This window comes from Nerophis ophidion, linkage group LG06 (assembly GCF_033978795.1).
Source record: "Nerophis ophidion isolate RoL-2023_Sa linkage group LG06, RoL_Noph_v1.0, whole genome shotgun sequence".
Lineage (NCBI taxonomy): Eukaryota > Metazoa > Chordata > Actinopteri > Syngnathiformes > Syngnathidae > Nerophis > Nerophis ophidion.
In genome coordinates, this window is record NC_084616.1 from 64,732,375 (window position 1) to 64,757,593 (window position 25,219).

Genomic DNA, 25,219 nt, shown 5'->3' on the forward strand with positions numbered 1-25,219 from the left:
CTTCAACTCTTAATATTCAATAAGTGTTCAATTCTGAATTTTTGCTTAATGACATCCATCCATCCATCCATCCATCCATTTTCTACCGCTTATTCCCTTTCGGGGTCGCGGGGGGCGCTAGCGCCTATCTCAGCTACAATCGGGCGGAAGGCGGGGTGCAGCCTGGACAAGTCGCCACCTCATCGCAGGGCCAACACAGATAGACAGAAAACATTCACACTCACATTCACACACTAGGGCCAATTTAGTGTTGCCAATCAACCTATCCCCAGGTGCATGTCTTTGGAAGTGGGAGGAAGCCGGAGTACCCGGAGGGAACCCACGCATTCACGGGGAGAACATGCAAACTCCACACAGAAAGATCCTCAGCCTGGAATTGAACCCAGGACTGCAGGACCTTCGCATTGTGAGGCAGACGCACTAACCCCTCTGCCACCGTGAAGCCCCACGCTTAATGACATATTAAGACAAAATAGCATGAAAACAACAAGGACACTGTTTGAGTGGAGATCTGCTTTATAAATAAAGCACAATTGAAATGTTGCCAGTTATATTAAAAACACAGAACTATCTCACCTGAGTGTTTTCAAAGTAGTTCTCACAGTGATGAAAGAAGCCATGTTCCATGATTGGGTTGCACGCTGAATTTATTCGGTTTTAAGTCAAGTAAGACTGAGTACTGTTGAAGAAAGATGTTTATTTTTATTCTGTTAAGTTAATCAGGTAATATTTTTCTATTAAAGACAACATCTATTCATCCTATTTGGTTATTTTAGTTGTTATGCACACAAAAAATGATAAATAATTTTTTTTCCCCCCATGTACAGTATTCGTATTACTCCCAAACCTGCACATTTAGTTAAACTTTGCTCGGAGTCAAATAGTATAAAATTATGTGTGTGTAGATTGTCAGTCATCAGCAGTGTTGGGACTAACGCGTTACAAAGTAACACGTTACTGTAACGCCGTTATTTTCAGCGGTAACTAGTAGTCTGTGACAGTCTCACGCCGTCGCGTGGGGTCCCAGGACCACCAAGGAAGGACATTCACTCGAGCAGGTGTAGACTTCTTTATTTTTCAATAAAGAAAATCTTTTTGTGTTTACTTTCCAGTCGCCCGCGTCGTCTGCCTCTCGCTCTTGCTCTCTTCCGCGTTGCATGCGCTGCGTCTTCTGGCTCTCGTGTCTCTCGCTCCTCTCGTTCCACTCCTCCCTCTCGTGCTGCTGATGCCCTCTTATACAGCGAGAGGAGATTCACTAATAGTGTACAGGTGCGCGACCCCTGCACCTGATCTCGATTGCGGCGTCGCTCATGGCACGCCCCGCCTCGCCGCTCGCCGTCCACGCCTCCATCTTGGGCCGGGCTCCGGTGTGCCCTGCCCCGCCGTCGGACCGCCAGCCCCGCCTCTTCACACACCTCCATCGCCAAACGCAAGCCGGAACTCTGACGGGCTAAGCCAACTCCTCCATTCCCTTTTTGAAGGGGTGGGAAATGAAGACTGCCACCTGTGCCCCCGGTCTTCTCTTCATTTTTCCCTTGTTTTTCTTCTCTGTCTTCCTCTTTGTCTTTGTCTTCCTCCTTGTCTTTGTCTTTTTATTTCACTTCTTCCACCACCACTTCTTCTTCTTCTTCTTCCATCAGCACTTCTTCTTCTTCTTTTTCTTCCACCACCACTTCTTCTTCTTCTTCCACAAGGTCTTGGGTTCGAAACCCAGCCATGGCAAGAATTTTGGTACAGTTTTTAAATTAATATTTTAATGTTATTGAAATTGTTTGTTATGTACATTATGCTAACATTTTTTTGAGGTAGACCTATTATATTATATTATCTAACATCTTTGACAATCAGCATGATTTTGTAACAGTCCACTTTTGATTTCAGCCTTTCAAAGCTTCTCCTAGATCACCATTTTTGACCTCTGTAATTGTCAAATCCTAGTTACGGCCCTGCTTGAGGCTGTAATTTCTGCCAAAGGTGCATCTACAAAGTATTGAGCAAAGGCTGTGAATACTTATGTACATGTGATTTTTATTTTATTTTAGTTTTTTTTAACACATTTGCAGAATGCAAATGATTTTACTCAATGATTTTAAAAGCCTACGTAAATGCGATTTTCTTATTTAAACGGGGATAGCAGGTCCATTCTATGTGTCATACTTCATCATTTGGCAATATTGCCATTTTTTTGCTGAAATGATTTAGTAGAGAACATCGACGTTAAAGTTCGCAACTTTTGGTGCTGATAAAAAAGCCTTGCCTTTACCGGAAGTAGCAGACGATATGCGCGTGACGTCACGGTTTGTGGAGCTCATCACATCTGAACATTGTTTAAAATCATGGCCACCAGCAACTAGAGCGATTTGAACCGAGAAAGTGACGATTTCCCCATTAATTTGAGCGAGGATGAAAGATTTGTGGATGAGGAAAGTGAGAGTGAAGGACTGAAAAAAAAAAAAAAAAAAAAAAAAGGACAAGAGGGCAGTGGGAGCGATTCAGATAGGGAAGATGCTGTGAGAGGCGCCGTGGCAGCCGTGGGGTTGGCAGGACCACTCGGCCAGGCCCAACCGCAACAAGGGATAGAGCCATACCGGTTTGAACCCGACGCTGACGGTGACGGTCAGGAGGACGTTGCGGATATTGATGCTGGAGTAGCACACGACACAGATCGCCTTCAGAATACAGAATGGTAAAATGCTTTTTATTACTACACATAATACAATACAATCCAACCGTGTTCGCTTGACATCTCTGTTCCATAGTAAAGCTTGACTGTCATCTTTCGGGAATGTAAACAATGAAACACCGGCTGTGTTTGTGTTGCTAAAGCCGGCCGCAATACACCGCTTCCCACCTATAGCTTTCATCTTTGATGTCTCCATTGTTCGTTGAACAAATTGCAAAAGATTCAGCAACACAGATGTCCAGAATACTGTGGAATTTTGCGATGAAAACAGACGACTTAATAGCTGGGATGGGATGCTGGAACAAAAGGCCCTTTACAATCCGTAACGTCACGCACACGCGTCACCATACCGAGACGTTCCAACAGGACATTTCGGCGCGAAATTTAAAGTTGCAATTTAGTAAACTAACCTAGCCTTATTGTCATGTGTTGCAATGTTAATATTTCATCATTGATATATAAACTATCAGACTGTGTGGTTGGTTGTAGTGGGTTTCAGTAGGCCTTTAAAAGCCTACTGAAATTAGATTTTCTTGTTTAAACAGGGATAGCAGGTTCATTCTATGTGTCATACTTGATAATTTCGTGATATTGCCATATTTTTGCTGAAAGGATTTAGTAGAGAACATCCACGATAAAGTTCGCAACTTTTGGTCGCAAACAGAAAAGCCCAGCCTTTACCGGAAGTCGCAGATGATGACGTCACCCGTTGATGGCTCCTCACATCCTCACATTGTTTTTAACGAAAAGAGCTATTCGGACCGAGAAAACGACAATTTCCCCATTAATTTGAGCGAGGATGAAAGATTCATGTTTGAGGATATTGATAGCGACGGACTAGGAAAAAAAACAAAAAACGGGATTGCATTGGGACGGATTCAGATATTTTTAGACACATTTACTAGGATAATTATGGGAAATCCCTTATCTTTCTATTGTGTTGCTAGTGTTTTAGTGAGTTAAATAGTACCTGATAGTCGGAAGGGTGTTTCCACAGGTGTCTTGACGCCAGTTTCTCAGGTTAGTCGACGGCAGCTTTATGGACGGCGCAAGCTCAGCTGATCTCCGATAAGTGCCGACTTTTTACCACAATTTTCTCACCGAAAACTGCTGGTTGACATTTGGTCGTGATCCATGTTCGCTTGACCGCTCTGATCCATAGTAAAGTTTCACCCCCGGGAATTTTAAACAAGGAATCACCGTGTGTTTGTGTGGCTAAAGGCTAAAGCTTCCCAACTCCATCTTTCTACTTTGACTTCACCAATATTAATTGAACACATTGCAAAAGATTCAGCAACACAGATCTACAAAATACTTTGTAATTATGCGGTTAAAGCAGACGACTTTTAGCTGTGTGTGTGTGCAGCGCTCACGCGTACACGTCATCATTCCGCGACGTTTTCAAGAAGAAACTCCCGGGGAATTCAAAATTGCAATTTAGTAAACTAAAAAGGCCGTATTGGCATGTGTTGCAATGTTAATATTTCATCATTGATGTATAAACTATCAGACTACGTGGTGGGTAGTAGTGGGTTTCAGTAGGCTTTTAAACTTTAATGCAGAGAGGGAAATCACAACTAAGTCAGTTGACCAAAAGTATATTTATTAAAGTTATTAAGCAATGGCATAAACATTCAAGTCATTTCCAAAACATATATTGCAAGATTGTCAGAGATATCAAATAGTATTCATCCTTCTGCGTGGTGGGTAGTAGTGGGTTTCAGTAGGCCTTTAATGATTTAACTTTTTTTTATCTAAAAAAACCTATCCTGTACAGATAGATATTTTACATGTAGGTCGACTCAATTAAATGCTGTTTCTTTTATTTTTTTTCGCTGCTGTTTATGATTTGAACATTTATTGATTAAGCCTGCATATCCTCTCAAAGCTGATTAAGGCTTTTTTTTTTTTTTTTTTAGAAAAAATACAATTTCATCTATATTGCTTGTATGTTGTATGTGCTGTTGAGATGAGAGTTTTTCTTACATAATGCCATTTTGATATGGAGGGATTAGGCCGTGGTCCCGTCCTGACTCGTCAGCTGGCTGGCCGCCTACACCCAGTATAATAACGTCTGCTTTCTCGACGGGGAACTATGTCATATGTTCAATTCCTGGTTATTTTTGCCGGTGTGAGTGAGAGAGCGGGCGAGCTAAAAGAGCACTTCATTACTGTATGCATGAAGATAATATTAAATGATTAAAAAAAACAGCGCTGGTAACAAAATAAGCACAGAGGACATGAGCAAGTGTTTAGGTCATGCACTGGTTTCAAAGACCAAGTAGCAGGTGAATTCTGCTAAGGTCCTTAAGAGGTGGCGCGCTGTTGCGTAAATACAGGAGCTTCCTGTGTACACTGCAGAGCCACAAGGCCTTACCCTCTTGAGAAAAGCAAGCAATTAGCAGGCGCTTGTGTGCTCAGGCACATGGAGTGTGTGATAAGCATGTGGTGTGAATCTCATCACATGAAGCAGCTCTTTATATATGGAAGGGAGAAAAGCATAAAAGTCTGCACACTTTTAGATCATCTTACCTACAGATAAACACCATGCCGCCCTTTTGGTCTCCTGTTGGCTTTTTGCTTGAATAGTAAGTGAAATGTAAACAGAACTGAGTGCTAGGAGCCATCTGCCTCATGTCACTGCGGCCTAATTCTGTCCTCAGCAGATATCACTCATTCACACTCTTCTCTTTTCTATTTCCTTCCTCATCCCGCTCCTTGCCTGTTTCCTTTTCTTCCTTTCCTGGATATCTGTCTTTCACATTATGATCTATTTTATTTCCTTTTCAACTCATGTTTTCTCTTTTTCCACCTTTGTTCCCTGCAGTTTGTCTTTGGATCCTTCCTGTTTCATCGTTTGGATAATTTTTTTCCCCCTTTTAAACTGAAATTAAGAGTAAACCGGACCTGTCATAAGTTTATTTCACAAATTGTTTCGTGAATTTTATTTGTATAGCGCTTTTCTCTACAGCAGTGTTTTTCAACCACTGTGCTGCGGCACACTAGTGCGGTGGTTCTCAACCTTTTTTCAGTGATGTACCCCCTGTGAACATTTTTTTAATTCAAGTACCCCCTAATCAGAGCAAAGCATTTTTGGTTGAAAAAAAGAGATAAAGAAGTAAAATACAGCACTATGTTATCAGTTTCTGATTTATTAAATTGTATAAGTGGGCGGTATAGCTCGGTTGGTTGAGTGGTCGTACCAGCAATTTGAGGGTTGCAGGTTCGATCCCCACTTCCGCCATCCTAGTCGCTGCCGTTGTGTCCTTGAGCAAGACACTTTACCCACCTGCTCCCAGTGCCCCCCACACTGGTTTAAATGTAACATAGATATTGGGTTTCACTATGTAAAGCGCTTTGAGTCACTAGAGAAAAGCGCTATATAAATATAATTCACTTCACTTCCCTTATAACTGTGCAAAATTTGCTCATTTGTATTGGTCTTTCTTGAACTATTTGGAAAAAAATATTTTAAAATAACCAGAAAATTGTTGAAAAATAAACAAGTGATTCAATTATAAATAAATATTTCTACACATAGAAGTAATCATCAACTTAAAGTGCCCTCTTTGGGGATTTTAATAGAGATCCATCTGGATTCATGAACAGAAATGTATACATTTCTTCACAAAAAATAAATCTTTAACATCAATATTTATGGAACATGTTCACAAAAAAGTCTAGCTGTCAACACTGAATATTGCATTGTTGCATTTCTTTTCATAGTTTATGAACTTACATTCATATTTTGTTGAAGTATCATTCAATAATAAATACATTTATAAAGGATTTTTGAATTGTTGCTATTTTTAGAATATTTAGAAAAAATCTCAAGTACCCCTTGGCATACCTTCAAGTACCCCCAGGAGTACGAGTACCCCCATTCGAGAACCACGGCACTAGTGTACCGCGAGATACAGTCTGGTGTGCCGTGGGAGATTATCTAATTTCACCTATTTGGGTTAAAAATATTTTTTGCAAAACAGTAATTATAGTCTGCAAATTATGTGTTGTTGTTGAGTGTCTGTGCTGTCTAGTGCTCGGCAGAGTAACCGTGTAACACTCTTCCATATCAGTAAGTGGCAGCCGGTGCTAATTGCGTAGTAGATGTCGGAAACAGCGGGAGGCAGTGTGAAGGTAAAATTGAGTCTAATGCTTAAACCAAAAATAAACAAACACTGAGTGCCCCTAGGAAAAGTAATTGACGCTTAGGGAAAGCTATGCAGAACAAAACTAAAACCAAAACTGAACTGGCTACAAAGTAAACAAAAAACAGAATGCTGGACAACAGCAACGACTTACTGTGAAGCAGAGACGGTGTCCACAAAGTACATCCGAACATAACATGACAATCAACAATGTCCTCGCAAAGAAGGATGAACACAACAAAAATCTTCTTGATTGCTAAAACAAAGTAGATGCGGGAAGTATCGGTCTAAGGAAGACATGAAACTGCTACAGGAAAATACCAAAAAAAAGAGAAAAAGCCAATAAAATAGGAACAATAAACTTCAAATAAGTCAGGGGGTGATGTGACAGGTGGTGACAGTACACCTACTTTGAGATAACAACTTTTTACTGTCAACTGAGTTTCGTTTTTTAATGATGTCTGCTGGTGGTGTGACTCTCGATTTTTTCAATGCAAAAAATGTGGTTGAAAAACACTGCTCTAGAGACTCAAAGCACTTTATATATAGTGAAACCTATTATCAACGTTCCCTCTAAGGCAGTGGTTCTCAACCTTTTTTCAGTGATGTACCCCCTGTGAACATTTTTTTAATTCAAGTAACCCCTAATCAGAGCAAAGCATTTTTAGTTGAAAAAAAGAGATAAAGAAGTAAAATACAGCACTATGTCATCAGTTTCTGATTTATTAAATTGTAAATTGTAGTAGTCTTTCTTGAACTATTTAGAAAAAAGATAAAAATAACTAAAGACTTGTTGAAAAATAAACAAGTAATATGATTATAAAGATTTCTACACATAGAAGTAATCATAACTAAAAGTGCCCTCTTGGGGATTGTAATAGAGATCCATCTGGATTCCTGAACTTAATTCTAAACATTTCTTCACAAAAAAAGAAATCTTTAACATCAAAATTTATGGAACATGTCCACAAAAAATCTAGCTGTCAACACTGAATATTGCATTGTTGCATTTCTTTTCACAGTTTATGAACTTACATTCATATTTTGTTGAAGTATTATTTAATAAACATATTTATAAAGGATTTTTGAATTCTTGCTATTTTTACAATATTTTTTTAAAAAAAATCTCACGTACCCCTTGGCATACCTTCAAGTACCCCCAGGGGTACGCGTACCTCCATTTGAGAACCACTGCTCTAAGGTACACGCCTGTGCAATTGCACACTGCTCACGCGTCCTCTGCGCACGGCAAATATAGGCCGCGCACAAAAACGAATAAAAAGATAAGCGCATAACAGTGTGCACGTCTGCCGTCGCTTACATGTGCACCACTGAATGCTCAAGGAGTTTCGGCGTTTGCTCACACATGAAAAATTGGAGGGAAAATTGCCTATTATTTTTATTTCTAAGATACTTTTAAGCCAGACTGGCTGGCACTGGGGGCAGCTGGCTAAGGTTTCTTGCCCAAGGACACAACGGCAGTGACTAGGACGGCGGAAGCGGGGCTCAAACCTGGAAACCTCAAGTTGCTGGCACGGCTGCTCTATCAGTCGAGTCACGTTAATATTAAAATTTATAATACTAAAATCATTTACACCTTGGCATGTTTTAATATAGTGTTTTTAATGGGTGAAAATGAGTGTAGCTAAAGACTGAAGTTATTTATTGTTTGTATTTTGACTACACTATTCCGCAAAACAAGCATTTCAAAACAAAATAAATTGTATTTAAAATTGATTTTAATCTTTTCGTTATGCTAGGAGGTACCAGGATCCTTTAAATGGTGCGAACCGTGAATTTACTTATCCTCTAAACACGTCTAGGTAGGGGTGTAACGGTACATGTATTTGTATTGAACCGTTTCGGTACGGGGGTTTCAGTTCGGTTCAGAGGTGTACCGAACCACACGGACATATTAAGTAGCGCACCGCACGTTGTGTAAACAATGCACACCGAGGCACCATTAATTGATTTACGTGCACTGAAAAAAGTGACATTTTGGTGCTGAAACTCTATTAGAGTAACTGTCATAATTTATACCTAGTATTTTTAACATTCAGTTAGAACTAGAGTTTCTTAAGTAAAATGAAACATTTTTAACATGAATTATGGGGGAAGAGTAAGTTTTACTTATGTTTCCTCATACTATTTAAATGTTTAATAGTTGTATGTACATAAACCTAAAAATATTACATAAACTTTACTCTGAAAATCTAGTGTTTTGAAACGCATGCATGACGACTCATGCGCACAGCACAACAGGCTCTGGCCGCTAGGATCACTTCACAGAGCACTGCAAGGTGGCATTATGGGTAATTCTTATCTTGCGTTTATAATGTGTTACAGAGTCGATGTTCTCCAGAAATGTGTTTGGTGTGGGTTCACAGAGTGTGGCGCATATTAATAAGAATGTTAAAGTTGTTTATATCACAACCATCAGTGTAAAAAGTATGGCTGTTGACCAAGTGTGCATTGCAATCTCATGTGAGAAGCAGTGAAATGCATGTTTCCTTCTGGCACGCAGACAGCTTGATGTAATAGTGGGTGTGATGACATGTTGTAGAGCAGTGGTCCCCAACCACCGGGCCGCGGCCGCACAATATTTTTTTATTAATTTTTTTTTTTTTATCACACTCTATTTTATACTGCATGCCATTGATAAGCGCAGGAATGAGAAGATGTTTTAAATTAATTAGCGCCCCGGCGGCTATTCGAGGAAATACGGTATATAAAATGTACTTAAAATTTTAAGTAAAATGTTATTCCTGCCGATGAAAAACAAGTAGACTTTACTTAATTTGTTTAAATAAATATAACTTAAAACTTGGATGTAATTAAGTAACTGTTACTTAATATCTTCACAACTGTTTTATACGGTAAGTAGAATTTACTTGATACTGGCAAGTGAGTGTTACTTGATATTGCAGCATTAAATTTTACTTAAATCATTTGCGTGCAAATACTTACAATAATTTTTTTCAAGTAAATCTTATGAGTTATTTTTTTCAGTTGAAAAACTTATTTGGGTGTTACCATTTAGTGGTCAATTGTACGGAATGTGTACTGTACTGTGCAATCTACTAATAAAAGTTTCAATCAATCAGAAAAACAACAAAACACGGAATGCTAGCAACGACTGGGCTATGATAGACTGACCACACCACCTCTTTTCACGGCATATGTCCTCTTTTGCGGAGCTGTCCAGGTGGAGTTTCTTAAATGCCTCGAATATCCGGCATTTTAAGTTAGGCTTACGTGTATTTTCAATGTACGTTCAGGGTTAAAAAGAGGTCAAAAACAAAAAAAAAGTGCATGCGTCGCCAGGCTCTGCTTTTTATCCATAGATTTATCAGATTTTATTTTTTATTATCCATAGCAGGGGTGTCAAAAGTGTGCCCCGGAGGCCATTTGCGGCCCACAGCTAATGTTTTAAAGGCCCACGGCACATTCTAAAAATACTATTAAAATAAACAAAAGTGAAATAAAAAAAGCTTGAAGGCACAATGTAATTTAGAAAAAGTTGCAACGTTGACTAATAAAACAAAGCTGTTTTTTTTTTCTTTCATGCTGTCATTGCTCAAAACATAATATTGAATCAAAATCAATGTTATTATGAATAATTGACCTATCCAAGTTTCCGATTACTTCAAATCAAATATTCCACTTAGAAAAAAATATTTTTGGTGATAGATTTAGCAAATTTGTTAAATGAATAATCAAAAAATGTATATTTTGTTGTTTTCTTACTGTACCGGAAATGAACCGAACCGTGACCTCTGAACCGAGGTACGTACCGAACCGAAATTTTTGTGTACCGTTACACCTCTATGTCTAGGGCAGGGGTGTCAAACTCAAATACAGAGTGGGCCAAAATTTAAAACTGAACAAAGCCGCGGGGCAAGGTTGAACAAATTAACCTTTTAATAGGGACCCAAACAAGTTTTTCAATGAGTATTGAACAAGCAAGGTTTAAATAGGGCAGCACGGTGGACCAGGGGTTAGTGCATCTGCCTCACAATACAAAGGTCCTGAGTAATCCTGAGTTCAATCCCGGGCTCGGGATCTTTCTGTATGGAGTTTGCATGTTCTCCCCGTGAATGCGTGGGTTCCCTCCGGGTACTCGGGCTTCCTCCTATGGAACAGGCAGAGCTTATATAACGTAATAGTGCAAAATCAACTTTCAAAAAACAAATGAAAAAACATCAGTGGTATATTAAATAAAATGTAAATATTAAAAATTAATGCCTCTTTTCTATTTGCAGCCTTCTGAGGTAAATATCAACTTTTTCCACAGGCTAATAAATTTGAAAATAATATAAAAATTAGGTGGGGGGGGGGGGTTGGTGGTAGCGGGGGGTGTATATTGTAGCGTTCCGAAAGAATTAGTGCTGCAAGAATTAGTTCTGTTGTGTTTATGTTTTGTTACGGTGCGGGTGTTCTCCCGAAATGTGTTTTGTCATTCTTGTTTGGTGTGGGTTCACAGTGTGGCGCATATTTGTAACATTGTTAAAGTTGTTTATACGGCCACCCTCAGTGTGACCTGTATGGCTGTTGACCAAGTATGTGTGTGTGAAAGCCGCATATATTATGTGACTTGGACAGCACGCTGTTTATATGGAGGAAAAGAGGACATGACGGCATGCAGTAGAGGACGCTAAAGGGAGATTTTCAGGAAGGGCACTAAACTTGGGGTGTCTCCCGGGAAAATCGGGAGGGTTGGCAAGTATGAGTATTAGCGGTGAATGTGCTGTTACCGGCGGGCCAGCTGTAATGTTAATTTGATATTGCCTCAAGGGCCAAATTAAATTAAAGGGCGGGCCAAATTTGGCCCGCGGGCCAGAGTTTGACACCAATGGTCTAGGGCATTACAAACAGTGAAATAAACAATTAGAAAATGTAAGCTACTTTTGGAGGTGGTTGGACTAAAAGGCAACAAGCGGTAGAAAATGGATGGGTGGATGGATGAGTGTGTTATTTTTTGGTGTTTGTGTCATGCTGTTGGCCTTTGTGCGTTTCCTTTTCTACCCAGGAGATGTCAGTGTGAAACCTTTTTTCACAGCATAAGTGTGAGATGGGCTGTCATGCAAACAGGAGATAAGAAATTCCCGTTTGCACTTTCAACTGTAGACCTGATCTAGTCTAGTGGTCTTATTAATATTTGGTACAAGTTGCTCCTCTCTGGGAAGTTTATATCCAGGTCACACTTCAGGAATACATTTGACAATTGTGTCTGCGTCCATTATGTTTTAAACAATAAAACCCTTTTTTCAGTTGTTTTAGATATACCATGCCGGTATGACTGTTTTGTTGGCTGTTTTTTCATTCATCTTCTTATTTTACTTATTCAATGTGGCCTGTCCCAAGTACACAAAGTCAATAAGGTTCCTCAGAGGCAAGAACCTCAGATGCAAGGAAGATAGGTTGCATAAAATATGATCGTTTATTCCACAGCAGCAGACAAGGCAAATTAACAAAAAAGTATCTCCAGAAAGTGAAGCGAAAAAATACAAAACACAACTGAGGAAAATAAGATGGGAATAAACAGTAAATAGTCTAAAACAAAAGCGAAACAACACTGTCACAAAAGACACGGTGTGAAGCCAGATAAAAGTATACAACAAAAGACTAGAAGCAAAAACAGAGTCAAGGAGGTTAAGAAGCCAAGAGTAACAATATATTAGATAATACTTGTGAGACCGAGAGCACAATGACAGGGCGATCAGATAATAGAAACAAAAGCAGCACACTGCTTAAGAAGCCCTACTACCCTGATCCGCTTCAGGTGTGATTACTGCCTCCGCCCCCTCATCAGGCTCAGAAAAGTCTACAAACAGAAAAAAAAAACAGTTGAAACACAAAAAAATGGTTAGGATGACTGTTAAAAAAATTTGTAAAAATACAAAATCACAAACATAACAACTGGAAACATTGATACATGAGTATGTGTGAATGCAGGGTCAAAACCTTTTCCTGGACTGACTCTTGCTGTAAATGGTGTTACTCATCACAAAGGCAGTTTACACAAAAATCTTTTGTCAAGTTAGCCTAAAAAGAACTACAAGTAATCCATTTTTAAAGGGGAACAGCTCTTTTGGGGAATTTTGCCCATTGTCCACAATCATTATGAAATATGGATGTGTTTTTTTTTTTACATTCTAAATGTTCAATAGATTTGATCAAAAGCCACGCAATTCCGCCAACACAGCCCTTAAAAACAAACACTAAACACCAGGCAAGGGTCTTTTTTGGTCATTCTGACCATTTTCGGGTCCTAAATGGCTGTCAAAGTGTACCAACTTGTCGGAATACTTACTCAGAGTTCTTCTGTCCAGGTGAGATTAGGGTTGTACCGATCCGATATTTGGAACAGATCGCCGCCGATATTTGCCAAAAAATGCAAGACATGGGGAAATGCCGATCCAGATCCAGGTTTTTTTATATAATCCGGTCCGTGTTTTTCAACGCAGCCATTTAAATAATACATTCCACTCTTCTGCTGCTTCCTACGCTCCGTTCCGCATTTTCCAGCACACATTCGACACATCCACAGGTCTGTGTTCTAACCGTTAAGACGGCCATGTGAATTAAAAGTTACGGCAGAAAAGTCAGCTGTGTGGGATTATTTTACCCTAAAAAACGAAAAAGATGAAGAGGTGGAGTGCAAAACATGCCACAATAAAGTCAAGCGTGGTGTTAAAGTTGTAAGACATTTTAATGACTCTTGAGAGTGAGAGGCTTTTTCGCACTCATCATTGATGAACACAGGAGCAGGCTGACACCTGAGCATCTTGAAGTGCTCGTCTTCGTTAGAAAGTATCTCCTCATTATGCTTGGACTTCAATTGTTTGCCCCCCTGACTGGGCCAAACAATTGAAAGGAGTGTGTGGATAGTTTTTTTATTTTTTATTTTTTTTAAGTGTACACTTGTTTAAGAGCAAGTATAGATGTTGAGTTATAGAAATGTTATCCAACTCAGGTTGTTTGTGTTTTTTTTTTAAAATAATGTTTACAGCATTATTTGCACTTTACACTGTTCACTTTTTTACTGTTTAATGATGCCATTTCTGTTTGTCATGTATAATTTTTTCTATTTTGTGTTTATCCTTGAATACCAACCATTGTGTATTATTCAAAGTCACCTAATTCAGCTGGCTAGTGTTTATCAAGAGTACTCAGACCCTTTTCAACATGAATCTGACAACTAAGTAGGCTAAATAACTTTAAACTTTAATACATGCTCGGATAGACCAGTATCGGCCAGTATCGGTATCGGTTCGGAAGTGCAAAAACAATATCGGCATCGGATCGGAAGTGCAAAAACCTGGATCGGGACATCCATAGGTGAGATGAATGATTTATAATCTACGATAAACTTCCAGGGCGCAAGGAAGCGAGGAAGCAGCAGACCACTCGATGTAATCTTAGGGACACTCGGTATAGTTATCATGGCGCGGATAAAAATAGTTTGCCTGTGTTAGCGCTTACAATAACAATATCACTAATACTTTGTTAATATTCAAGTCACAAAATGTAAATGGAGTTTTGTTGGCAGTTTTTCAATGGTTGTTCATTGGATTTCAAAGGGTGAAATACTGGAGCTTCTATTGTGGGTTCAGCTGTATTATTTACATTTATTTAATATTTATAATGCATTAAAAAAAAAGAAATCCGTCGTCATGTCTTTCATAATGATTGTGAATGATTTCAAATTCTAAAATAAGTGCAGTTCCCCTTTGTAGCGCAACTTCCCTTCTACATGTTATCCTTAGATCCTGATGTTTATTCTGGCATCAAATAGGATTTGCTATGATCTATTTTCCCTCCATCACGCACTGTTTTCTCTCTTTCTATAGGTGAGTGCAAATGTCCTTATTTTCCTGTGCACCAACATCATTGGAATCTGCACCCACTACCCTGCTGAGGTTTCTCAGAGACAAGCCTTCCAGGAAACCAGAGGATACATCCAGGCCAGACTACATCTGCAGAGGGAGAATCAGCAACAGGTAGGGTCAGGCACATAAAAACAAACAAAACAAAAAAAAAAAGCTCCAAGCAGCGATGAACTGTCCGTCGCACGTCTGTGCAACTCAGGGTGCATGCCAGTTGGCAGCCATGTCAAAAATTTCAGGAAGATAGGATTTTGTGGAATTATTTTGCGAAACAAGTTTGACCCGGCAGTAATTCTAGGCAGGCGCATACTATAAACCCGGCGGCAATTCAAGGAAATACGGTATATGTGCAGAACATCTACAATTTATGCTCGCCATGAAAAGGATGCATGTAGAAGAACCAGGATGTAGCATGTGTCCATGAGAGATAGAAGCTTTGTAATTAGTGTCCAATATGTAACACACCCACAGGTAATTGGTAGGCAGCTTGTCGAACAATCTGCATTTTGTTTAAATTCTTGTGTGTTTCCCAGGAACGTCTGTTGCTCTCGGTGCTGCCAAGGCATGTTGCCATGGAGATGAAGGCTGAAATCAATGCCAAGAAGGAAGACATGATGTTCCATAAGATCTATATCCAGAAACATGACAATGTCAGGTCAGTCTGTACACACTGTGGGTGAAGGAATTCTGCTGTAGTTTTATGCAATTTTGTTATGAAATATGATTGATACACAACGGTGTCACACCACAACTACATCTACACGCACACACACACACACACACACACAACACATAGTTGCCTGCATACAGTTAGACAGAGGGTGGAGTGGTTTGGCAGACTGGAACCTAATTAACACACGTGAGGGACCACTTAATCACCAACAGCCAAGAAAAGATCTTCCCTAAAGAGGAAGAACCTCAGAACACATTCAATTACAGAACTGTGCAAAGAGTGGCTGCCTCAATGACACAGATTCTTCATTCTCGAATTTGAGGTTTGTTTTGCGCATTGATTGGATGTGTCGCATCGAAACTATTCCGGTCCCTGTCTTTATATGTTGACGATTTAAATCTACTTTTAAAAACCTTCCTTTTGCACCACAGTCACTTTTTTGAAGGCCTACTGAAACCCACTACTACCGACCACGCAGTCTTATAGTTTATATATCAATGATGAAATATTAACATTGCAACACATGCCAATACGGCCGGTTTAGTTTACTAAATTACAATTTTAAATTTCCCGCGGAGTTTCTTGTTGCGGAATGATGACGCGTGCGCGTAACGTCTCGCGTTGCAGGGGACATATTAGTGCAGCACCGTTTCCAGCTGAAAGTCGTCTCTTTTCATCGCGCAATTAAACAGTATTCTTGACATCTGTGTTGCTGAATCTTTTGCAATTTGTTCGATTAATAATGGAGAAGTCTAAGTAGAAAGATGGAGGTGGGAAGCTTTAGCCTTTAGCCACACAAACACACGGTGTTTCCTTGTTTAAAATTCCCGGAAGTGAAACTTTACTATGGATCAGAGCGGTCAAGCGAACATGGATCCCGACCACTTGTCAACCGGCAGGTTTCGGTGAGAAAATTGTGGTAAAAAGTCGCCTCTCACCGGATACCAGCTTAGCTTGCGCTGTCTATACAGCTGCCGTCGACTTCCCTCAGACACTGGCCTCAAGACACCCGTGGACACACCCCTCTGACTATCAGGTACTATTTAATCTCACTAAAACACTAGCAACACAATAGAAAGATAAAGAATTTCCCAGAAGTATCCTAGTACATATGTCTAAAAACATCTGAATCCGTCCCAATGCAATCGCCTTTTTTTTCTTTTTTTTTTTTCTAGTCCTTCGCTATCAATATCATCATCCACGAATCTTCCATCCCCGCTCAAATTAATGGGGAAATTGTCGTTTTCTCGGTCCGAATAGCTCTTGCTGCAGGAGGCTCCCGTTATAAACAATGTGAGGAAGTGAGGAGCCCTCACCCTTGTGACGTCATCGTCTGCGACTTCCGGTAAAGGCAAGGCTTTTTTTTATCAGCGACCAAAAGTTGCGAACTTTATCGTCGATGTTTTCTACTAAACCCTTTCAGCAAAAATATGGCAATATCGCAAAATGATCAAGTATGACACATAGAATGGACGGCGTGGCGCAGTGGGGAGAGTGGCCGTGCGCAACCCGAGGGTCCCTGGTTCAATCCCCACCGAGTACCAACCTCGTCACGTCCGTTGTGTCCTGAGCAAGACACTTCACCCTTGCTCCTGATGGGTGCTGGTTAGCGCCTTGCATGGCAGCTCCCTCCATCAGTGTGTGAATGTGTGTGTGAATGGGTAAATGTGGAAGTAGTGTCAAAGCCCTTTGAGTAACTTCAATGTAGAAAAGCGCTATACAAGTACAACCATTTATTTTTCCCCGTTTAAATAAGAAAATCTCATTTCAGTAGGCCTTTAACACGTTTTTTGAGTTGTCTTCAAGATGTTTTTTTGTGGAGGCGTTCTCAGATTGCAATTAAGCCACATGCCACTCTCCCCTAAAGTGTCAAAATGTATCTTTTTAAAATGTACAAATATCCATCTTGAAGTCATCATCGCTGTTTTTGTTGAAACCATCAAACTTCATAAACATGATATAGATTCACCTGGTCACAACCTTAGCTACACCTGCAGACTTGCTGATCGATGCATATTCTGCATAAAAATGCTGCTAAGAGCACCATCAAATTTGTTTATTTTATGTATTAATGATATATGGGAGGTATCAAAGTCATTGAAATTTGTATTATTTGCGGGCGATACCAACTTTTATAGTTCGGGACATGACTCAAAAGCGTTATCAAACATTATTGAACAGGACATTTTTAAACTTAAGAGATAGTTTGATGTAAATGAATTATCATTAAATGTAAAAAAAAACGAGTTTATGACTTTTTGTAAGAGGAAAAGGGAGGAAACGATCAAACTGTCAATAGATGGAATTGATATTGAAAGGGTTTCTGAACTTAGATTTTTAAGAGTGATACTGGATGACGGTCTGACATGGAAATCTCATATTGCACATGTACGGAATAAGATGTCCGAGAGTATTTTTATATTAAACAAGGTAAAATATGTGTTAGATTATAGGACAATGTGTATATTGTATTGTGCACTTATATTGCCATATATCAGCTACTGTGTGGAAGTGTGGGGGAACACATATAAGAGCAACATAAAGGCATTGTATCAACTACAGAAAAGAGCTATAAAGATTATTCATAAAGTAGATTACTTAGAACACACTATCACATTATTTATTAATTCTGATTTATTGAAACTTCAGGCGCTAGTAAAGCTACAGACATTATGTGTCATGTTTAAGGCTAAAAGTAAAACATTACCAGCAAATTTACAAAAAATGTGTTTGTCATCACTTCTGAGAATACAGAGCATAGAAGAAAAGGCCATTTCAAACAGCAATATTCAATGACAACTTTAAAACATATTTTTTTCAATTTGGAATATACGAATATATTCCAATTGACAAACATATATAAAGACAGAACAGTAAGATCATATGGACAGCCATAAGTGTTTACATTTTGCCTTATATTTATTATTTTAATTATTTTTTTATAGCCTTGTATTTGTTTTGTATCATCCACTGGGGTGTATGTTACTTTTTTTGTTCGGTTTATACTTCATGAAGTTTTGCACTTCTGTTTTTTTGCTTGTTTTCATTATATTTGGGTGTATTTGTTGGTTTATATGATATCCATTAAGTAAGACTACGTATTGTGTTGAAGGGGGCAGGAAAATATACGATTTTTCTTCATCCTCCTCCTTCTGGAGCATTGGTATGTAATTGTATAATTGAGGTATAATTGTCTATCGATCAAAGATGCACATCAATGAAGGAGATACAGTGGGGCAAAGAAATATTTAGTCAGCCACCGATTGTGCAAGTTCTCCCACTTAAAATGATGACAGAAGTCTGTAATTTTCCTCATAGGTACACTTCAACTGTGAGAGACAGAATGTGAAAAAAAAATCCAGGAATTTCCATTGTAGGAATTTTAAAGAATTTATTTGTAAATTATGGTGGAAAATAAGAATTTGGTCAACCATTCAAAGCTCTCACTGATGGAAGGAGGTTTTGGCTCAATTGTCCTGTTCCCTTAGCAGAAAAACAGCCCCAAAGCATGATGTTTCCACCCCCATGCTTCACAGTAGGTATGGTGTTCTTGGGATGCAACTCAGTATTGTTCTTCCTCCAAACACGACGAGTTGAGTTCATACCTAAAAGTTCTATTTTGGTTTCATCTGACTACATGACATTCTCCCAATCTTCTGCTGTATCATCCATGTATCCATTTTGGTATAAACTCAACTCGTCGTGTTTGGAGGAAGAACAATACTGAGTTGCATCCCAAGAACACCATACCTACTGTGAAGCATGGGGATGGAAACATCATGCTTTGGGGGACAGGACGATTGATCCGTGATTATTTTTTTTTTATTTACAGTTGGGCAAAAAAGTATTTAGTTAGTCACCGATTGTGCAAGTTCTCCCACTTAAAATGATGAGAGAGGTCTGTAGTTTTCATCATAGGTACACTTCAACTGTGAGAGACAGAATGGGAAAAAAATCTAGGAATTCTCATTGTAGGAATTTTAAATAATTTATTTGTTAATTATGGTGGAAAGGAAGTATTTGGTCAACCAGTCAAAGCTCTCACTGATGGAAGGAGGTTTTATACCAAAAAGTTCTATTTTGGTTTCATCTGACCACATGACATTCTCCCAATCCTCTGCTGTATCATCCATGTATCCATTTTGGTATAAACTCAACTCGTCGTGTTTGGAGGAAAAAGAATACTGAGTTGCATCCCAAGAACACCATACCTTCTGTGAAGCATGGGGGTGGCAACATCATGCTTTGGGGCTGTTTTTCTGCTAAGGGGACAGGACGACTGATCCATGTTAAGGAAAGAATGAATGGGGCCATGTATCGTGAGATTTTGAGCCAAAATCTCCATCCATCAATGAGAGCTTTGAATGGTTGACCAAATACTTATTTTCCACCATAATTTACAAATAAATTCTTTAAAATTCCTAAAACGTGAATTCTTGGATTTTTGTTTCACATTCTGTCTCTCACAGTTGAAGTGTACCTATGATGAAAATTACAGACCTCTCTCATCATTTTAAGTGGGAGAACTTGCACAATCGGTGACTGACTAAATACTTTTTTGCCCAACTGTAAATAAAAAAAAATAAATGAAAGTCACTGCATGTTGCCTGTCAGTGGTATGATGCACATGCCACATCCATCCATTTTTCACCGTGTGTCCCACTTGGGCGTGCTGGAGCCTATCCCAGCTGCATTCGGGCGGAAAGCGGTGTACACACTGGACAAGTCGGCACCTCATCGCAGGGCCAACACAGATAGACAGACAACATTCACAATTAAATACAAATATTCCTTTATTCTACCTTTTTTGTGTTACTTCATAGGCTGAGAGCTTGACATAATGTCCAAATATGTCCGTCCACCTCACTGTGATGTCACGACATAGCCTGACTGCAAAACCGCGCGAACACAGGCATCAAAAAGCCTTTATGACCTTGTCCATATTTGGAAAGGAATTTTCAGGGTTTGAATTTGTCTTTAAGATAAATGGCATTGAATAAAAATGGCTTATTTTATTGAAAAACTTTTTTTTTTCAAGATTGAGTGAAATATAACATGTTTCAGCCACATCGCACCGCTATGATGTTAGGTAATGGCGCAGCCTTTAGATCAGTTGTTCTCAACCTTTTTTCAGTGATGTACCCCCTGTGAACATTTTTTTAATTCAAGTACCCCCTAATCAGAGCAAAGCATTTTTGGTTGAAAAAAAGAGATAAAGAAGTAAAATACAGCACTATCTCATCATTTTCTGATTTATTAAATTGTATAACAGAGCAAAATATTGTTCATTTGTAGTGGTCTTTCTTGAACTATTTGGAAAAAAGATATACAAATAACTAAAAACTTGTTGAAAAATAGTGATTCAATTATAAATAAAGATTTCTACACATAGAAGTAATCATCAACTTAAAGTGCCCTCTTTGGGGATTGTAATAGAGATCCATCAGGATTAATGAACTTAATTCTAAACATTTCTTCACAAAAAAATGTATCTTTATCAATATTTATGGAACATGTCCACAAAAAATCTAGCTGTCAACACTGAATATTGCATTGTTGAATTTTTTTTCATAGTTTACATTCATATTTTGTTGAAGTATTATTCAATGAATATATTTATGAAGGATTTTTGAATTGTTGCTATTTTTAGAATATTTAAAAAAAATTCTCATGTACCCCTTGGCATACCTTCAAGTACCCCCAGGGGTACGAGTACCCCCATTTGAGAACCACTGCTTTAGATGGTACAAGCAAATACAAGAATTGACATTATATACAGAACCAAATATAGACCACTTGACAATAGCAGAAAATGGTCCAAGTCTGAATTGAGTAATCACGATCTGCAGTGAAAAAGGAACCTATGTTACTTTTTTAAAATGTCGTATTAGGTGGATTACTTCACATGTTGGAGACCATCATCAACAATAACACTCCTTTTTGTGTCCTTTTCAGTATTCTGTTTGCCGACATTGAGGGTTTTACCAGCTTGGCCTCCCAGTGCACGGCTCAAGAACTGGTCATGACACTCAACGAACTGTTTGCCCGTTTTGACAAGCTGGCCTCGGTAATGACTGGAACTTCTCACATTATCCATCCATCCATCCATCCATTTCTACCGCTTATTCCCTTTCGGGGTCGCGGGGGGCGCTGGCGCCTATCTCAGCTACAATCGGGCGGAAGGCGGGGTACAGCCTGGACAAGTCGCCACCTCATCGCAGGGCCAACACAGATAGACAGACAACATTCACACTCACATTCACACACTAGGGCCAATTTAGTGTTGCCAATCAACCTATCCCCAGGTGCATGTCTTTGGAAGTGGGAGGAAGCCGGAGTACCCGGAGGGTACCCACGCATTCACGGGGAGAACATGCAAACTCCACACAGAAAGATCCCGAGCCTGGATTTGAACCCAAGACTGCAGGACCTTCGTATTGTGAGGCAGACGCACTAACCCCTCTGCCACCGTGAAGCCCTCACATTATGTTTTTGTCAATTAATCTGTTGGGGAAGTAGCTGTAAAGGTGCAAGACGGTGTTAATTTTGTTGACGAAAACTTTTCGTCATAGTTATCGTCAACAACCTTTTTTTTTCTGACTAAAACGAGACAATAACTAAATAAAAAATAATTTACGTGGACTAAGACGATGACGAGTGGATTGACATATTCGTCAACGAATAAAAACGAGACGAAAATGTCTGCCAGAGACGAGGTCCAATTGGAACTCATTTCGTTAGGAAAAGGCGGGAGGAGTTGGGAAGAGAACCAATCAGAGCGACGTGGTAAGGAAGTTACGTAAACGTAGTTTGCGTTTGAGACTGACCCGGGAATGCGCTCCAGAAGTCATCATGTAAACGCCGGGGAGGAAGAGGAGAGAGGACATGGGGACATTTTATATTTGACGTCAAAGATAACAAGACGAAGTGTAAGAAATACAGCGCGAGGATTACGGGGAAAAACATAACATACTTGAAGCGACATTTACAGTCGAATCACCCCGAAATCCACACACAGGTAAGCATTTCCCACAACATACAACTCACTCGACGTTATCCCGTTTACTACACGGCTTACTCGTGAAATACTACATTTGAGACATGATTTTCATCAAAATACGACTTGTATCGGTGATTTTTCCGCTTTGACTTTCAGAAATTGAAGGGAAAGTTTACATGTTACCCTTTAGTCGACTAAATCTACTGTAGTTTTTGTCGACTATAATCTTATGATATTTCGTCAACTAAAACTAGACTAAAACTAAAACAATTTAAATAACTAAATTATGAATACAACTAAAATACATTTTAATCAAAAGACTATGACTAAAACTAAATCAAATTTTGCTGTCAAAATTAGCACTGGTGCAAGAAACTTTCTATGTGAGCTTTAAAAAAAGTTTTTGAAGCTAAGACAATCATATTTTTCATTGCACCAACTGTATGCAGATGCAGAAAAGAAGTTGCTAAGGTACGCTTAGAACATCCATCCATCCATTTTCTACCGCTTATTCCCTTTTGGGGTCGCGGGGGGTGCTGGCGCCTATCTCAGCTACAATCAGGCGGAGGGCGGAGTACACCCTGGACAAGTCGCCACCTCATCGCAGGGCCAACACAGACAACTTCACACTCACATTCACACACTAGGGCCAATTTAGTGTTGCCAATCAACCTATCCCCAGGTGCATGTCTTTGGAAGTGGGAGGAAACCGGAGTACCCGGAGGGAACCCACGCATTCACGGGGAGAACATGCAAACTCCACACAGAAAGATCCCGAGCCTGGATTTGAACCCAGGACTGCAGGACCTTCGTATTGTGAGGCAGACGCACTAACCCCTCTTCCACCGTGAAGCCCCGGCTTAGAACAGTGGTTCTCAAAGTTTTTTTCATCAAGTACATTTGGCTATCCAAGTACCACCATAATGACCAACATTAAAATACAGTAATTGAACTAAAAACAAGGCAGAGATTTCATGTAACGAGTATAATTACTATTTAGCCACTGTAAGATTACACGCAGTTTGAACAGTAACACTGTTTGATTATGTAACTAAGCTATTTACCTACTCGGTGGCGTAGTGGTTAGAGTGTCCGCCCCGAGTTCAAATCCCGGCCGAGTCATACCAAAGACTATAAAACTGGGACTCATTCCTTTCCTACTTGGCACTCAGCATCAAGGGTTGGAATTGGGGGTTAAATCACCAAAATGATTCCCAAGCACGGCCAACGCTGTTGCTCACTGCTCCCCTCACCTCCCAGGGGGTGATCAAGGGTGATTGGTCAAATGCAGAGAATAATTTTGCCACACCAAGAGTGTGTGTGACAATCATTGGTACTTTAACTTTAACTTTAACTTTATTTTTCGGCGTACCAATAGATGCAGTCCGCGTACTATTAGTTTGAAAATCACTTAGAATGAGTTTATAACATGTTTCCTCTCTTCGGCAGGAGAACCATTGTCTACGTATTAAAATTTTGGGTGATTGTTACTACTGTGTGTCTGGACTACCTGAACCCCGAGCTGACCACGCCCACTGCTGTGTGGAAATGGGCGTGGACATGATCGAGGCCATTTCGTAAGTACAATTTATAGCGTGTGGTTTTTGTCAATGCTTGAGAACAAAGCATGAACCCATCACGGTTTTATGTCTGCAGGCTAGTGCGTGAAGTGACAGGTGTCAATGTCAACATGCGCGTTGGCATCCACAGTGGGCGTGTGCACTGCGGGGTCCTAGGACTCAGGAAGTGGCAGTTTGACGTCTGGTCTAACGATGTCACACTGGCCAATCACATGGAGGCAGGAGGCAAAGCAGGGTGTGGAGAATAAAGTGCTTCCTTCCAAAAGCAATACAACACAAGTTCTGCTGCGTAATAGAATTATTTTTCCACTCCAGGCGGATCCACATCACTAAGGCCACTCTGCAGTATCTCAATGGCGACTACGAAGTGGAGCCTGGCTTTGGAGGGGAGAGAAATGTCTATCTGAAGGATAACAGCATTGAAACCTTCTTGGTCCTCGGATGTAGCCAAAAGCGGGTCAGTGAACTAAAGCAAACACAGTTCAATAAGAATGAAATAAAAAGTCATGCATGGTCAACAAATGATGCAATGCGGTTTATGGCGAGGCTTGAAATGAACTTAATTTGAAAAGGCAATGATACATTTTTGTTGCCATTGAAAGTCCTGCTGTTTATTGATGGCGTGGCGCAGTGGGAGAGTGGCCGTGCACAACCCGAGGTTCATTGGTTCAAATCCCACCTAGAACCAACCTCGTCACGTCCGTTGTGTCCTGAGCAAGACACTTCACCCTTGCTCCTAATGGGTGCTGGTTGGCGCCTTGCATGGCAGCTCCCTCCATCAGTGTGTGAATGTGTGTGTGTGAATGGGTAAATGTGGAAGTAGTGTCAAAGCGCTTTGAGTACCTTGAAGGTAGAAAAGCGCCATACAAGTACAACCCATTTATCATTTATTTGCAACATCACACATAATTTCCCATGAACTCGTGAGGATCCTGCTCGTTTACAGGCGGACAAGTTTTGTGATATTTTCACATTTGCTATTTATTTTATCTTCCCGCCCCCCAGAATAATAACATAAAACAGTGTGGTCATCTTACATCATGGGTCACCAACGCGGTGCCCGCGGGCACCAGGTAGCCCGTAAGGACCAGATGAGTCGCCCGCTGGCCTGTTCTAAAAATAGCTCAAATAGCAGCACTTACCAGTGAGCTACCTCTATTTTTTTTAATTGTATTTATTTACTAGCAGGCTGGTCTCGCTTTGCGCGACATTTTTAATTATAAGATAGACAAAACTCAAATAGAAT

General features: G+C 39.8%; 1 protein-coding gene across 2 annotated transcripts in view; it reads left to right on the forward strand.

Moving 5' to 3' along the window:
- Window positions 1–25,219, forward strand: part of LOC133555104 (adenylate cyclase type 6-like) — a 172,398-nt gene that overhangs the window by 110,240 nt on the left and 36,939 nt on the right. For both annotated transcript variants that reach the window (XM_061904589.1, XM_061904590.1), the window contains exons 4-9: window positions 14,685–14,834; window positions 15,254–15,375; window positions 21,349–21,460; window positions 23,843–23,970; window positions 24,050–24,208; window positions 24,289–24,430. In XM_061904589.1, coding sequence (XP_061760573.1) covers window positions 14,685–14,834; window positions 15,254–15,375; window positions 21,349–21,460; window positions 23,843–23,970; window positions 24,050–24,208; window positions 24,289–24,430 — 813 coding nt within the window. The remainder of the gene's footprint in view (window positions 1–14,684; window positions 14,835–15,253; window positions 15,376–21,348; window positions 21,461–23,842; window positions 23,971–24,049; window positions 24,209–24,288; window positions 24,431–25,219) is intronic.